The sequence below is a fragment of the Schistocerca gregaria genome, chromosome 1 (genome assembly GCF_023897955.1).
Source record: "Schistocerca gregaria isolate iqSchGreg1 chromosome 1, iqSchGreg1.2, whole genome shotgun sequence".
NCBI classification, from domain to species: Eukaryota; Metazoa; Arthropoda; class Insecta; order Orthoptera; family Acrididae; genus Schistocerca; species Schistocerca gregaria.
The window spans coordinates 308,234,646-308,251,560 of NC_064920.1; the positions used below are offsets into that span (position 1 = coordinate 308,234,646).

The following is a 16,915-nucleotide window of genomic DNA, read 5'->3' on the forward strand; positions in this document are numbered from 1 at the left end:
TGGCTTAATATGGGCAGAAGCTCTTACAGAGCTAACAGAGAGTAGAGTGCTGTCATTTTGCAGGAAGGCTCATAGAGCATAAGAGCAAGTGAAACAGAGATGAGAGAACTTGTTTACATTGTGGACAAATAAGAGCAGTGTGTCTTGGCCCTGGGTCCAGTTCACAAGCATGACATCAGTGAATTTGAACCAAGAAAGGATTTTATCATGTGAGTGGCTGGAAAGAATATAATTCCTACGATATTTTTGTCTACCCCTCCTTTTAGATATATAGACTTACACCTCCTCCAAACTGTTCTCGTAGTGGTATCCACCTGTCCTCCACCAATTTCCTTTTCCAATTCTTTCCATCAAATTTGCTGGTGTGCAATCTACAATTATGTCCATTTGGGAGCCCTCCCTGTCACCTTTGCCCCTGTGTTGCAATCCTGTTCCCAAGATATCCATTACTTAGCATCTTGTCCCTTCATCACACTGTATACTCGTGCTGTCCACCCCAGCCACAGTAAAAGAAAGAATAGAATGAATCAAGTTTGTTCATGAATGAAATAGCAGATATGTACAATTTAATATCGGACCTTCAGTATTTTCCTTCATGAGTACATACTTACAGCATAAATGATAAATTTTTGTATTTCTTGTGATACATTAAAACATATTACTTTTACATCTGCAGGTATCATCAGAGAAAGAAGTGTTGCGCAGGGAAGTAAATGAGATGTGTGATCGTGTGCAGTTGTTGGAGAAAGCTTCAAGACAACTAGAGCTGGACAATGAAAGACTTGCTTTTAAGGTAATTTCATTCATAAAGTGCTTGTACTGCTTTGTTGTCATTCATAACATGACTAAACTTTCCAGTGTTGTTTCTTTTTTGACTAACATCTTACTATTGTTTTTCTTTGTATAATGTACAGTTATCTGAAGCATTGGCAGAACTTGAAGAAAGAGAAGCTCAATTGAAACATTTAGGTGTGTGAGTAATAGTTGGTGCACTTTGCACATTTGGCATCAGATAGTACAGACATTTTCTCCTGCATGTTGTGAAAGTAAATGCACTCTTCACAGAGTGAAGGAATCAACTATTAGCACTGCTTATATAGTTTATGATCACATACCTTGCATGATGGTTGATTTAGCTAGGTTCTGATTTTATGCACATGGCTTTAATAAAATCATAATATCTACAAAAAATCAAGCAACAATCATGGAAACAGATAAATTGAGTTGGTATTTTCACTGACTGTGTGTCACTAGGATAAGCTTTATTTGCAGTTACCGTAGTGTAAACTTTGGTCAACTACGTATTCTACCAATGCAGTATGCATCTTGTAAGAATTCACAAGGAATGTGTTGAACAGTGGTTATGAGAACAGTACTCCTCTTGCCTTTAGGCTGATACACTCACTGATGAATGATTGGATAAAAGGTTCAGTAGGCTTTTTCTTAGAAAAAAGTTTTCTTTAATCTTTTCAACAAATTGAGACAGTGTGGATAAACAATGTCACGTGCTGGCCTGCCCTGCAGAAGCGTAGCACATGACCTGATTACATTTTCACTGAGACTAAAAAAGTGTAAGGTGAGGTCACTTGACAGCAAGGTGCTTAGCATGCATAACACTTTGGAAATGAGTGACAAAAACAATAATAAAATCTGTAATTGTGGACACAATTGTGTACTCAATCTTTCTTGGCCCCTGTGTTAGTTGGATTTGGATAAAAAAATGGAACAAATAAATAAAAGTGCTCACCAGTAATTTTATGGGTCAAGCTCTTTATTTTTTTCCAGCAAAGGCAGAACATTCACCCATCTAAGGAGTCAGATAAGTTGCTGTTACTGCTATTGGTGCCAGTAACTAAACTCTCTTTGTGAGCTTTCACAATGTTATCCATGTCCTGCATCAATTTTTCTGTTTTTTGAACATGCTGCACTCATTTTTACCATGTAATCAGTGACTGCTTCAACCAGAAGTACTTTCACTTCGTACAATTTGAAGGTTTTTTCCCCTTGCTGTGACATAATTTGTAGTCTGTGTCTAGTCAATTTCAATGACTTTCAGTTCACAGTGGTATGGAGACATTCTTCAATTGTTTTGTTTACTGAATTTACCATAGCATCTACAACATTTGAATTAAAAGCTGATTTATAGTTTTCAAATGGAATGTTTTTGAATGAAAGCCAGTCTGTAATATTCTTTTTACTGGAGCCTGTGTTTAGAATTTTTTATGGTTTGTGGGAATAGTATGGTGCATTATCACCTATAATAACACAGTTGTCCTCAGGGTGAGGAAGAAATTTGGAAAACTAAGATTCAAAAGACTTGCTGTTCATTTCTTCATGGTAGTCATGTGGCTTTTTCAACTCAAAAGTCCACAAACACTCATCCACAAAACCTGTCTCTCACCCAATATGCTTTATTGTTAGTCTTTTTCCTTTCCCAGATGGTTCTTTGTTTCCTGTAGACAACCCAGATAGAAAGGCTTCCATAGCTGATGTCACTGAATCATCTACCTAGATTTTATTAAATATATGGCCTGCATTTAGCCAGGTCTTGTCCAAGTAATAATTTTTTTCTAACTTACTGGCATGTTGACTTTATTGTCCATAGAATGACCTATTCTTTCTCGCTCAGCATGCTTTTACATCCATGATTAATGTATCTGAAATTCATCTCTTTCAATAAAGAGTGACATGTGACTCCTCTGAAGTCCAGCACATCAGAAACTTCATTAACAGAAGCAAAGACTTTATCAATGGTAGGCAACTCATTGCAAAAGAAAAACTGGTGCACTTTCTTTCTTATGGCATTTCTGTCAAAGTCATCAACATTTTGAATTATCAGACAAGCCGCTGTCCCCAGTGGAATGTGCAGTGTTAGCAACAATTTCTGATTTTATTGTTGATGGATGGTGGATGTAAATCACGTTCTGTCTTGTATGCATTTGGGATCATTTTCCCCTCTGAATTGTTTAATGCTGATCTTTTTACTTGTTACTTAGTTGGAGAATGCAAACATGTCTTGAGTTTCAGTAGAACTTGACGTATTGATGTTTAATGCTGGAGGATACACAGAGGATTGTATCAGAGAAAAAGAAGAAAAAGATAAAAATGCCTAAACAAGACTTACTCTAAACAAAGATAATAATGTTTACATTTCCTTACTTACAATGTATAAATTCCACTTACACAACTTTACTGACTTCTTTAACAAAAGAGTGTAAGGCGACAATAGCCCGTACTGAAAGAATCACGCAGCCCTGGCAAATGCTGCTAATGTGATGCAATTAGCATGTGACTCAGATTGTTTACTTCTGTTGTCCCATCTCCACAAATGAACTTTAGATACCTAACACAAAACAGACACATGTATGTACATATGTGTAAATATTGTAACATTACTGTTGTTTCCAGCAAACGTGCATAAATAAAAAGTGGGAGGGAAGGAGGTTGGAAACAGGGAATGGGATGAAGGATAGTGAGGACAGAAGAAATATGACCTACTGACAAATGAAAATTATCCAAGCAGCATAAAAATGAATAAATAACTAAGAAATGAAATGACAAGGATAGTTACATAAATATTAACGATTCACTACAGGTCAGCTACATCCTCTACTAGAATTTGGAATACGTTTCTTTTTATTCATAAGTGGAGAACAAAATCAAACAAAGTAAAGTCCAGGTTGGAATAAACATAATATTTTGAAAAGCTAAGATCGGTTATCACATTACTGGCTACAGAGGCCAAACTGAAGACAGCCATTTGGTAGGGTCTGCAGGGCAGGGGGGGGTGGGGGTGGAAAATGAGAGAAGTAGAGGAGGAGAAATAGACTAGTGGGTACACTGGTTGACTAGAAACTGTGTACTTCTGGAGAGGGAACAGGAAAGGAGATGGTGTGGAGGAGGACATGGCCTAGTGAAGGTTGAGATTTGGGTGGGGGGGGGGGGTGGGGAGGTTATAGTAACATAGAATATACTGCAGGGAAAGTTCCCAACTGCACTATTCAGAAACATTGGTGTTGATAGTATGGATTCAGAGGACAAAGGCTGTAAAGCAGTCTCTGAAGTGAAGGAAATTGTGTTGGGAAGCACGTTCAGCAACTGGCTGGCACGGTTGTATGTGATTGTTAAGTATGGAGCTGTTTTATCAGCATACTCTGAAAGGAACCTAATTGGTATACAGTCTGGACCAGAATACTTGCTTTTATTAAGTGATTTAAGTTGTTTCACTACTATGAGGATATCTACTTCTATGTTACGCTTGTTGGCAGCTGTTCTTGATTCGAATTCTGGAATATTTACTTTGTCTTCTTTTGTGAAGGCATTTTGCAAGGTTGTGTTTAGTAACTCTGCTATGACAGCACTGTCTTCAATAGTATCTCCATTGCTATCATACAGAGAAGGCACTGATTGAGTCTTGCTCCTAGCATACTTCACATATTACTAATCTCTTTGGATTTTCTGCCAGGTTTCAAGACAAAGTTTTGTTGAGGAAACTATTACAAGCATCTTGCATTGAAGTTCATTTTAAATTTTGAGCTTCTGTAAAAGATCGCCAGTCTTGGAGATTTTGCATCTATTTAAATGTTGCATGTTTTTGTTGTTGTTTCTCGAACACTGTTCTGACCCATTTTGTGTAGCAAGGAGGATCAGTTTCATTGTTTGTTAATTTATTTGTTATAAATTTCTCAATTGCTGCTGATACTATTTCTTTGAATTCAAGTCCCACCTGCTATACACTTATGTTGTTAATTTGAAAGAGTGGAGAGTGTCTCTCAAGAAGGCTTCAAGTGAATTTTTATTTTCTTTTTTGAATAGGCATATTTTTCTTTTATTTTTGGAGGATATTCAATCTTGCTATGACAACCCTATGTTCACTAATCCCTGAATCCATTTTGATGCTCATTATTAACTCAGGATTATTTGTTGCTAAGAGGCCAAGGGTGTTTTCACAACCATTTACTAGTCGCATGGTCTCATGAAGTAACTGCTTGAAGTAATTTTCAGAGAATGCATTTAGCTCAGTTTCAGATGATGTTTGTGCGTACCTCCAGAATTAAACATGTATTTTTTGCCAACATATCAAGAGTAAATTAAAGTCACCACCAACTATATTTGTATGAGTCAGATACATGTTTGAAATCAAACTCAAGGTTTCTTTGAACCTTTCAGCAGTTGTATCATCTGAATTGGAAGGTTTGCAAAAGGGTCCAATTATTATTTTATTACCGTCACCAACAATGACCTCTACCTATACTAATTCACAGGGGCTATGCACTTCAATTTCACGCCAAGATAAGCTACTTCTAACAGCAACAAACATGCCACTGCCAACTGTGTTTAAACTATCCTTTCAGAACACCATTAGGTTCTTAGCAAAAATTTTGGCTGACCTTATCTCTGGCTTTAGACAGCTTTCAGTGCCAATAATGATTTGAGCATCAGTTCTTTGTATTAGCTCATGGAGCTCTGGTACTTTTCCAACACAGCTATGACAATTTATAACCGTTATACCAATGGTTCCTGTATCTACATTATTCCTGCTTTCAGCATGCACCCTTTGTGACTGAAGCCCTTTCTGTGTTTTCTTGAGATCCTCTAATCTAAAAAACCACCCAGTCCACACCAACACAGCCATTGCTAAGCGTGTAGCTGCCTCTTGCGTATAGTGGACACCTGATATATTTAACTGTTAACATTAAAGAATTTTTTATCCTCAAATCTTGCCTCACCATCATTCCCCAAATCCCCTAACACAGAAACTAGCCTTATATCTGCAGAAAGAACTGCAATCCACCAACTAAAAACTGATCCTGGCCTTATAATAATATCTCCACAACTATAGTTTTGAACCACAGGCATTATTTTTCAGAGGGAATCCACCAGCTGTCAGATTCATTCACCTGTAAACCCAGCCACAATGACCCCAATATGACAAATCCAACACGATTTCTAGTCTCTCCTCAAATCCTTAGGCCCATCACAGAATCTCTCCCCTGAGTCTATATTCCTCTTCACCTCTACCACAATCCGCACTTGCACCTTCTACATGCTTCCTGAAATCCGTAAACCTAATGTCTCTTCACACCCCATTGTGGCCAGTTCCTGCCCCCCCCCCCTCCCCCCCCCCCCCCCTCAGGGAACCTCTGCTCTTGTGGATAAACACCTTTATCCTGTTACCCATAACCTATGCTGCTATTTAAAAGACACCAACCATTTCCTCCACTGACTCTCCACGACTCCTGGTTCTTTACAACTGGGCACTCTGCTAGTCACTGTTGATGCCACCTTCCACTATACTAACGTCCCTAATGCCCATAGCCCTGTTGCCACTGAATGCTGCCTTTGCCAATTCTCGGCTTACTCCATGCCTACAACATTCTTGTGGTCACCATGACCAACTGTACCATTACCCACAAACAAAACCGTGGTACAGGAATGGACACTCGCATGACACCAACCTATGCCAGTCTACTCATGGACCATCTAGAGGAATCTACCCAGCCACCCAGAATTTCAAACCCCTGACTTGGTTCAGATTCATTGATGACTTCTATGAAATCTTCATGGGCTATCAGTCAAGTGGTGTCGTCTTCTAGTCACAACGTTTCAATGGATTTTGTATCCATCATCTTCAGGCGAAGTGTCGGGATGCTGTCTGTTGTGCGCCTTTGTAGCTGCTGGACCACTATCAGATTCTGACCGCTGACCGATCACGTGCCAACTGAATTGCACCGGGCGCTTGGTGCCAGCGGTGGTGAAGGGGACACGCATGCGGGCATCGATTCCCTGTGTCTGTTCATATCAACACCAGTCACATTCCTCTTTAGACTGGAACATTCTTACCGAATTTTCCTAATTGCACAATCCCAAGCTGTACTGAGGTGGTAAGCACTGTCTCGATTAATTAAATTTTTCACGCAGCCGAATCTCTACTGCTTCTTTTATCACTGAATCCCAAAATCCACTGGTGCTGCATAACTTGTTTGCTTTTTCAAATGCGAAGGTATGCTTTTCATTGATGCTGTATTCCGCCACCACGGACTGTCAACCTGTAAAAGACGCACGTTTCTTATATGTTCCATACGGCACTGTGTAATGCAACATTGCATTTGCCCTATGTATTGCATTCCACATTCGCATCCAATTCTATGACCACCCAGTGTCATTAGTCCTAGTGGGTCTTTGGTCGATCCAAGAATATCCTTGAGTTTCTTTGCTGTGTGAAAGACGGTCTTCGCTTGGTGCTTCTTAAGGATTCTTGTGATCTTCGCCATTAGTGGTCCTGCATACGGCAGGAACACACAACCCCTTGTGTTTTCCTCTTCTGGTCTCTCTCCTCCTCTCTTCTTATTGTTCCTCAAAGCTGTTTCTATTAGTTTTCACTGTAGTTGTTTCTTCTGAAGGTTTCCTTTAGATGTTGTGATTCACTCGGTAAGCACTTGTTGCCGCAAAAGGACCTCATCCTGTGTACGAAGGTGTTAAGTACAGAGCTGTGTTGCGCTGGGTGGTGACAGCTCCTAGCTTTGAGGTATAGGTCTGTATGTGTTTCCTTCCTACATACCGAATGTCCCAGCGTTCCTCCTGCATTTCTAGTAACCAGGGTGCCCAGTAAGGTTAGGCTTCCATTTTTCTCCATCTCCATGGTAAACTTCATGTTTTCATGTATACCGCTGAGGTGCTGCAGGAACTCAAGTAGTTTCTTTACCATGTGGCCATACACAAAGGTGTCATCCACATATCTGTAAAATGCTTTTGGTTTCAGTGGAGCTGTGTCCAATGCTACCTCCTCAAAGTATTCCAGGTATAAGTTAGCCATGCTTGGTGCTAAGAGGGAACCCTTAGCAACTCCATCTACTTGCCCATTGCGACTAGAAGATGACACCACTCGACTGATAACCCATGAAGATTTCATAGCTGGAATACACCAGAGAAAGCCTGCAATCATTGATGACATGTTTGTGATCTGGATCGATGGTGAGAACACCCTATCCACATTCCTCCTGAACCTCAACATGTTCTCTGTTCGCTTTATCTTGTTCTCCTCAGCCCAATGTGCTACCTTCCTCATTGTTGACCTCCACCTCAAAGATGACTGTATCAGTACCTCTATCCATATCATACCTACCAACCATCAGTAATACCTCCACTTCGACAGCTACCACCCATTCCATACCAAGAAATCTCTTCCATAGAGCTTAACCTTCCATGGCTGTTGCACCTGTACTGATGAACATTCCCTCTCCAAATATACTAAGTGTCCCACTGAGGTCTTTACAGACAGAGTCGAGCCTCTCACCCTTGTACAGAATTAGATCTCCCATGGCTTGTCTGTCCAATCACATCCCACCTCAGCTAACTGTCACATTTCTATTGATCCATAGGTCAAACTCAATGATTTCATGTCCACTCCAGTTCTGATTGATGATGTAATTGCATCAGCATGGGAACACATATGGGGTTGTCTGGTGCGGAGCTTCATGTTCAACAATGCACACTGAATGGTGTGCACTGAAAGACTTGTGCCTGCACTAGCACTATAAGCTTTTGTCATATCTACCACAGTTTGCCACTAGTCCTGCTTTACAAACCAGGAAAGCCTCTGACCATGACTTTTAATGAGGCATGAGCGGCCAAGACTTTAGTCATCTACTTCTGGTTTCACCATCCTTCAACCACTTTCTATAAGTTTTCATATCAGCAGCACCCAAAGAGTTGGGCAGTGTTTCCAAGACGTTCATTTCTGGGTGCCTGGCCATAACAATCTACCATTTGCCATAGTCACTTATGTCAGTGGATATTGCCATTTGCAGCCTGTATAGTTGCTAGAATGATCCCCTATTTCTATCTGCTCTGTTTATATATTTTCCTTACTGCACCATATGCCCACACCACCACCATGTGATATTAAATTTCATGGTGGGCGATGGTCATTATGCTTTCACTCAGCAGTTTGTTTCTGTTAATTGTGTATATGGGAAGTGCAGCTCTTTCCCCTCTAGCCTTTCCTTCTAAAAATTGACATGTTCTACATCCATGAGGATCCCCTCAGCATGGATCTATGGAACGAAAAACTAATCTAATCTCCAATGATCTAGCACCTTGTTTTTGTTGTATTGAGGTCTAAATGCTCCAGTTAAGTTGTGTACTCATTATTTATTTAGTTTCTATTAATTTTGTATCACTTTTGGCTTATTTTACCTTCTTGCTCAGAGTTTTATCAGCTATGTACTTTTCCCCATCCTCTTCCTGTGAACAGATGTGTGCCTGTATTCTGTAGCGCATGATAGCCATCTCTACATTGCTGTTAATCACCCACACTTGCCAACTCACTTACTCACTCATGCATCCATTGACATCATGCAGCTTTATGTCATTATCTTGTTTTCCCCCTTAGCATTGCTGCTATTCTTTATACCCTAGACCATACTTTATTCCAGTTAGGATTCACCTCTGTACCAGAAAAATGAAATGTTGTGATTTAGTACATTTCACTGTTTCCCAAGTTATTCAGCTTGCAGCCGTGATTGAAAGACATATTTCAAATTTATTGTCTGATAAACTATGTATGCGTCTTTACTTGGTTTGTTCAGAAGCATAATATTCAGCTTAAAGCTGAAGAAACTTGCTTTAACTATAAGGTTGGCTTTCCACAATCAAGTTGATTTTCTGGGTACAAGTATGAATGTTGTTAAAATAATTTGATTTTATGTTGCATATGTGTGTTTGCTATCTTTCATCACACTTTCCATTTTTCACTTTTTTAATGGTCTGTGTCATATACTTTTGCCAGTAGGGAGCAATATTTTATTGTTTAAATTGCATGCCTTTTTCTAATTCAGGTAATTACTTCAAAAATTTATGATTTAATTAGATGCTTTTAGACCTGTAATTTTGAAACAAAGTGAAAATAATGATGTAGCTGGTACATTGTAGTGGATCAGATAATATAAGGGCTACACTTTTTTTCAGGTACACCCCAGTAATATCACTCAGCTAAATTTGAAATCAGTTTTGGAATAATTAAATGTTAATTATGATATATACCTGTATGACTGACTAATTTATAAGTAAGGTTTCTGTTTTCATTAATCACGGGTATTATCCACATGGATAAAATAATTGTTGTTATGATAACTACTAGAGTGAATTGACTTCTATGAGTGCAGAGATTTTCCACGGTATAGAAATCTGGAATGAGCTCAGTTCAGCCATGGGATTTATTTTGATTAAAGGAGCTATTGCATCATGATTCTTGTAGTAGATCATGGGCATTACACGATGAATACCTTACACATTAATCTTGATGATGACAATCGCCCAGTATGAAAGAGCTATGATGTTTTGACTTACAGACAGTATTACGGAAGTGGAATCATGTCTATTAACTATACCATTCTGCAGTAACCAAGTAATACACAAAACTGATCCAAGTAACACAAATATGGCTTTATCATAAACCTATAAACAATAACAGAAATAAGCATCTCGTGACTCCTTGCATAACAAGACAAAAGATTCACAAAGAAGGTGCATCATAAGTGATACACATAACAACTGATGTCAGCGCTACAAACTAAGAGAACAAAGTGAGTGTGAGTCAGCCCTGCTCCGCTCCAAGTTATATTTTGGATGTTTCTCCACTCAGTTGGTAGTTGATGGTTGGAGACACAGAATCGTTGTTACAGTCTACAGAAACCAGTTCACAGATGTTGGCCACTGAAGGGATGGTGTATGTGATTTGAGTTAGCCCCTTCAACATCAGTTAATGCCTGAAGATGATGTACTGAATTACTTAAACTGGCAGCTACATCAAAAGAATGGATCTGAGTGTTCCATTTCATTGCATAACTGAATGGCCAAAGTCCCTCAAACCTTAAATCAGAAGGACGGGCATACAAAAATTTTGCTGTCAATCCCTGGCCAAAAAGCTTGTCTCGTAGTCAACAGTTTAGTTCACGGAACTCCCTAACGACTCTGGTAGAGAAGGTTCTTCATGTTGTAACATGGTGGGAATGACTACTCTGGGAGAGAGATCTTCTGTGGACAACAGCAAAACACTGTTAATAACAGAGAGGAGATACCATAAGGAAAAATAGTTATGATGGGGGTCGAAAGCCCCACCTGGCAGTTTAGCTGACCAACCATGGCCGAGAACTGGGTTGGCAGCAATGGCAGCTGTTATGTGCAAGCTGGACCGTGACCTGCAGTTCAGTATCTAGATGGAAGCAAAGGAATTCACCATGATCAAAGTCAGGACCCACAGGAAGATGGGACAATGCGTCCACATTGGCATGTTTAGACGTAGGTCAAAAGGGGATTTCGTAATTTTAATGAGACAAGAATGTTGCCCAGCAATGTAGGTGGTGTGCTGCCTTGTCAGGCAAGGAAGTGTGAGGGTTAAACAAGGAAACAGAGTTTGTGGTCAGTAATAAGGTGAAACCTGGACCCATACAAAAACATGGATTGTCTGGAGAGCACAGATTATGGCAAGAGCCTCTTTTTCCACTAGAGAGTAATGCTGCTGGACCAGAGTGAGAGATCTAGAGGCAACAATAACAGGTCATTCAGAGCTGTCAGCATATCGGTGTTCTAGAACTACACTGAGGCCATACTACGAGGTATCTGTCACCAAAACTATGTGCTGATGCGGAGAGAACATAGCTAAACAAGGGCCCAAGAATTATTTGAATTTTGACATTTGATAAGCATGTTTACAGTCTTGGCTTCAGCAAAAAGATATTCCTTTTTGCAGTAAGGCTTGCAGCTGGTGGGCCAGTGTGATTGCTGTTGTCAGGAATTTATCGTTGTAGGCTATATTCCCCTAGGAATGCCTGAAGTTCCTTTTTGAGTAAGGGATGAGGCATAAAAATAACAGCAAATATGTGGTCTGGCAGAGGGAAAACCCTATCCCATGAGACCTTGAACCCCAAATAAACTATAGAAGATTGAAAAAACTGATATTTCACGAGGTAACCCCATAAGCCTGCAGACTGTAAGACAAAAAACAGTGTGTGCCAATTTTTCAAGTGGTCGGTGGGGCAGCCCATCACAACAGTATCATCCAGATAATTAATCCAGCCCAGGACAGGCATAGTCAATTGCTCTAAAAATCTTTGTGAAACAGCAGAGGCGCTAGCCACATCAAAAGGAAGATGCAAGTATTGAGAGACCAAAAGGAGTATTCAAAACCAGAACTCACTGAGACACTTTGTGTCACAGGAACATGAAGATACACTTCAGAAAAATCAATGTTAGAAAAGTGCTGACCATTTGTTATTTTTGCAAACAGTTCCTTGTGGCATGGGAGCAGTTACATATCCACAACCTGCTGTGTGTTGACAGTGGTACTGAAGTTGCCACGAAGGCAAAGTTTCCCAGCGGGTTCCAAACTACAGTCGGTGGAGTTGACCACTCACTAACCATAACAGGTTCCACAACCCCTAAAGACTGAAGTGTGTCCAATTCTGCTTTCACTTGATTTTTTGGGGTCACAGGAATAGGATGCAAGGTTGAGTTGTGGATTTCAAAGAAATATGACCGCAAAAACTCATAGCACATCCTTACCTTCAATAAAGGCTGAAAACTCTTCACTCAGTGTTTTTAATTGGGAATACAGTAGCTGATCAGGCACAAGGTGAACTGCGTCAGTGATAGAAAATCCAAATGCCTGAAATCATCCATCTTGAACAAGTTCTCAACACTGGCTTCAGAAACCACCAAAAGTGGAACAAACCACTGACTTGTAAGAGGCAGAGGTTGTAAATTGTCCCAACAATGCTATTTTTTGTTTGTAACAACTGAATCAGCTTCCGCATGATTGGTGTCAATGATGGTGAGCCTAAACTCACATAGGTTTGAGAATTCAGTAACATCACTGCAGCACCTGTGTCAGTGTGGAGCCAGAGCACATGAAGAAAAACACTTAACTCAGTAAACAACTCAGGAGGAGTCACAAGCCTTGGAGTCTCACAGTTTATGTCCATGTCCATATCCTGAGTATCCTTTGGTGAACAACACATGGAGGTGATGTGGCCTTTCTTCTGGCAAGAATTACAAGTAGCCCAGTGCTTAGGGCACACTGAATGTTAGTTCTGTACAAAACAGAAAGTACACAACAGAAACAGAGAACGTTGACACTGGCACTGTGGCAGTCGCGACTGCTTGGCCTGGCCTATGTTTACTCGGTGCTGGGCCTGTATGTTTGCCATCTTCACTGCTGCTTTGTAGTGCAAAATATTTGTCCTCCTATTGGGCACATCGCATGCTTCTTTTAGGACACCCACTGTACGACAAACTTAAAAAAATTGTGCTATTTCCAAAACTTCTGCCAATGGGTGTGGGGGTTTCACAGAGTAAAGCTGTTTGGCACACTTCATTGTCCACAGCTAAACAGATAATTGCATCATGCACAGTAGAGCATGCATAAGAGTTGTTATGGGCATCAGTAAGAAACTTGCTAAGGCTAGCTAAGCTAGCATAGCTAAGGCTATGAAGTTCAGCTGCCCAGGCCTTGTATAACTGGTGTGGTTTCTTGCAACATCAGTACAATTCAGTTCATGTCATTGTGACATGCGTTTGTTTGTGATGGTGGTTGGACAATAAACTCCACATGTGATTAAAAGTAAGAGCTGTAGTTCTTGTAGAAGGGCAAATTGACACAGTAATTGATACACCTAAGGTGGAATCCTTGAGAGGAATAAGGCTTTGCACAAATTCCAGTCTGTCACACCACAAGTCAAAAAATGCTTTCTGAGTCCTTTTTTGTAAGTGTCCCAGTTCTCTACTGAACCATTTTATGGAGGAAAAGTGGGTAGATAGACCAGTGGAATGGTACCGTGTCTGTTAATTGAAGCCAACAAAGTGGTCACTGCTGAAATATCAGGCTCAGTAGCACAGCATCCATAATGACTAAACCTGATAAACCTGCACTTAAAGACTGCACATGCGGAAACCATTCCAAACTCCTCACCAGTTGTGTAGTAACGTAGTAATACGTGGAACTGATCCAAATAACACAAATATGGCTTTATTCATAAACCTATGAACAATAACAAAAATAAGTCTCATGCGACTCCACATATAACAAGACAAAAGAATTATGCAGGAGGTGCAACATAAGTGATACATAGAACAACTGATGTGGGTGGTACGAACTTAAAGAACATAGTGAACATGAGTCAGCACTGCTCTGTGCATGTATAGCCGTGAGTCACCAATAGATATTGTGGCATAGACCATGCCTTGTGGACGCTTCCTACAGGTGACCTCGAATGCCTGGTCCATGCTCACAAAGTCGGTGGTTGATTTAAGTATAACATGCAATGACACTACACTCAGTGCACTCACACTCATGTGCAGTAGCAGCAGGCTACAGCACATACCAACTGTGTTAAATGACTAATAGAAGAAAATGGATTGATACATTCAGAAATGAAAATAAAATGTTATTTGTTTCATATTGCCACACATTTTCAGGAATAATAAAAATTATCAACAGGTCACAAACATATCATGAGTAAGTACAGTTAACATTTAATAAATGACAGAAGATCAAACAAAATTAAAACCAGATTGTATGTCATTTGTTACTGATGCCCATGACAACTCTTAGCAGACTCTATTGTGCACTATGCAATTACCTGTTTAGCTGTGGACAGAGAGAAGTCTGGGGAGGAAATTCAGCTTCATGCTTTATTCCATGGAAATAGTCTATGCACTAATGTGATCACATTCTGTGTACAAAAATAGAAGATCTCAAGACAAAATAAATGGCAGCAAATTCTCTACAAAGTGATAATAGAACATTTTAATGCAAATGTAAGACAAAACCTAAAAGCAATTTTTTTTTGTGGGACACACTGAATATGATACCAGAAATGAAATGGGTCATTCATTAGTAGAATGTGCCAAAAGCAATAAAGTGTTTCATCCACATCTGAAAGGAAACAAACAACGGAAAGTTGAGGATGGAATAACAAGTAGAAACTGAACTTGGCAAGACCCAAAGAGCACTAAAACTGAAACAATAATAATATTAATCAATATTTACCTGGGTTGCACAATGCAACAGCAAGTGTCAGGCTGTAGAATGTATTACAGATCACTCAGTCTCACTGTCACAGTAATGTTTATTAAATCACATGGTTTCAAATGCCAAGCATCTACTTTCCAGCTTTGCTGTCAACTGAAGTTTAAAACTGGAATCTTTACATGCAACACCAGGCATTTAATAAATTCAGTTGTGCAAGTAAAATTATTTATATGTATCAAGTGATCATAAAAGCTAGAAAGAAAGAAACAAACAAAATCACCAGGCAGGCAATGGAAATTTAGGTTATGAGAATTTACCTGAAGTGAGGAGATTCACAAGACCAAATTAAACAGTGATTTCAACATCTTAGGAAATGAAAACTGTGCACACTTAGAGAAAATGAGCTGTTCTCTCCTTAAAATATGATGTAAAGTTGGTGTCATTTCCTTGTGGGATAGAAAGTGTACAAATACTATGTACAACCTGTTTGGTTTATGACAGTGAGACATGGAGCGTCTATGTGATGAACATTGAAAAACGAAGTGTTGCTCAGTGAGCAGTGGAGAGCATATGTCTTGATAAGAGGAACACTAAAACAAGTAAATATAACAGATCAGAGTGGAAATCTGATTAACCATAATGGATACAGGCAGTACATATAGCCAGGAAAATGGATGGTAAATAAACTAAGAAAGTACTTTGCTGGATTCCAAGACATAAGAAAAATGCTAATATGGAGATCTAATGGAAAGGGGATGTATGACATTATAAAATATGTGCAAACAACACAGCTCAAGACTACACTGTTGTTGTTGTGGTCTTCAGTCCTGAGACTGGTTTGATGCAGCTCTCCATGCTCCTATATCCTGTGCAAGCTTCTTTATCTCCCAGTACTTACTGCAACCTACATCCTTCTGAATCTGTTTAATGTATTCATCTCTTGGTCTCCCTCTACGATTTTTACACTACACGCTGCCCTCCACTGCTAAATTTGTGATCCCTTGATGCCTCATAACATGCCCTACCAACCAGTCTCTTCTTCTTGTCAAGTTGTGCCACAAACTCCTCTTCTCCCCTATTCTATTCAATACCTCCTCATTAGTTACGTGATGTATCAATCTAATCTTCAGCATTCTTCTGTAAAACCACATTTCAAAAGCTTATATTCTCTTCCTGTCCAAACTATTTATCATCCATGTTTCACTTCCATACATGGCTACACTCAAAACAAAAACTTTCGGAAACAACTTCCTGACACTATATGAAAGAATAAGGAGGCAGTCCTTACTGAGCAGTTGATGTCAAAAGGGAGGTGCTGTTGCTGCTGCTGATTATGACAGTGATCAATTTACATTTAAAGTTTCTAATGAAACATTAACCAGAACTAAACTTAAACTGTAGATTGAACCAAAAAAAAAAAAAAAAAAAAAAAAAAAAAAAAAAAAAAAAAAAAAAAAAACTCAACAGAACCCCTAATTTTAGTAGTATCGAAACAGTCTTTGATCACAGTTATTTTAATTTTATTTTATGGCCAGTTTTAATCTACATTGTCATCATCATAGATAGAAAATTGTGCAGATTGTTTTGAAATCTACTAATTTTAAACATTTACTGCGATTATATCACATTTCATTAAACTGATTTCTATCATAAAGGAAGAGGAAGATGAACATAGGAAATAAACATCATCCTATTGCTTGCTATTTTCTTCATGTCATTGCCAACTGTTTTGGTAGTTTCAAAGATTTCTGCAGTACTAGTGCCCGATATTGGTTGCGACCAACAGAGAGATGATGCATGGCAGTAAGCATCACAGTTGGGCAGTAGAAAAAAGTGCAGTACTAATAACTATAGTAAGGGCTGTGTCATACTGTTAATATGCCT

The 16,915-nt window shown here is 39.3% G+C and overlaps 1 protein-coding gene across 3 annotated transcripts in view; it reads left to right on the forward strand.

The window, feature by feature from the left end:
- LOC126343024 (MAP7 domain-containing protein 1-like) overlaps positions 1–16,915 on the forward strand; it is a 255,278-nt gene that overhangs the window by 91,077 nt on the left and 147,286 nt on the right. For all 3 annotated transcript variants that reach the window (XM_050001905.1, XM_050001907.1, XM_050001906.1), the window contains 2 exons: positions 677–793; positions 915–969. In XM_050001905.1, the coding sequence (XP_049857862.1) occupies positions 677–793; positions 915–969 (172 nt within the window). The remainder of the gene's footprint in view (positions 1–676; positions 794–914; positions 970–16,915) is intronic.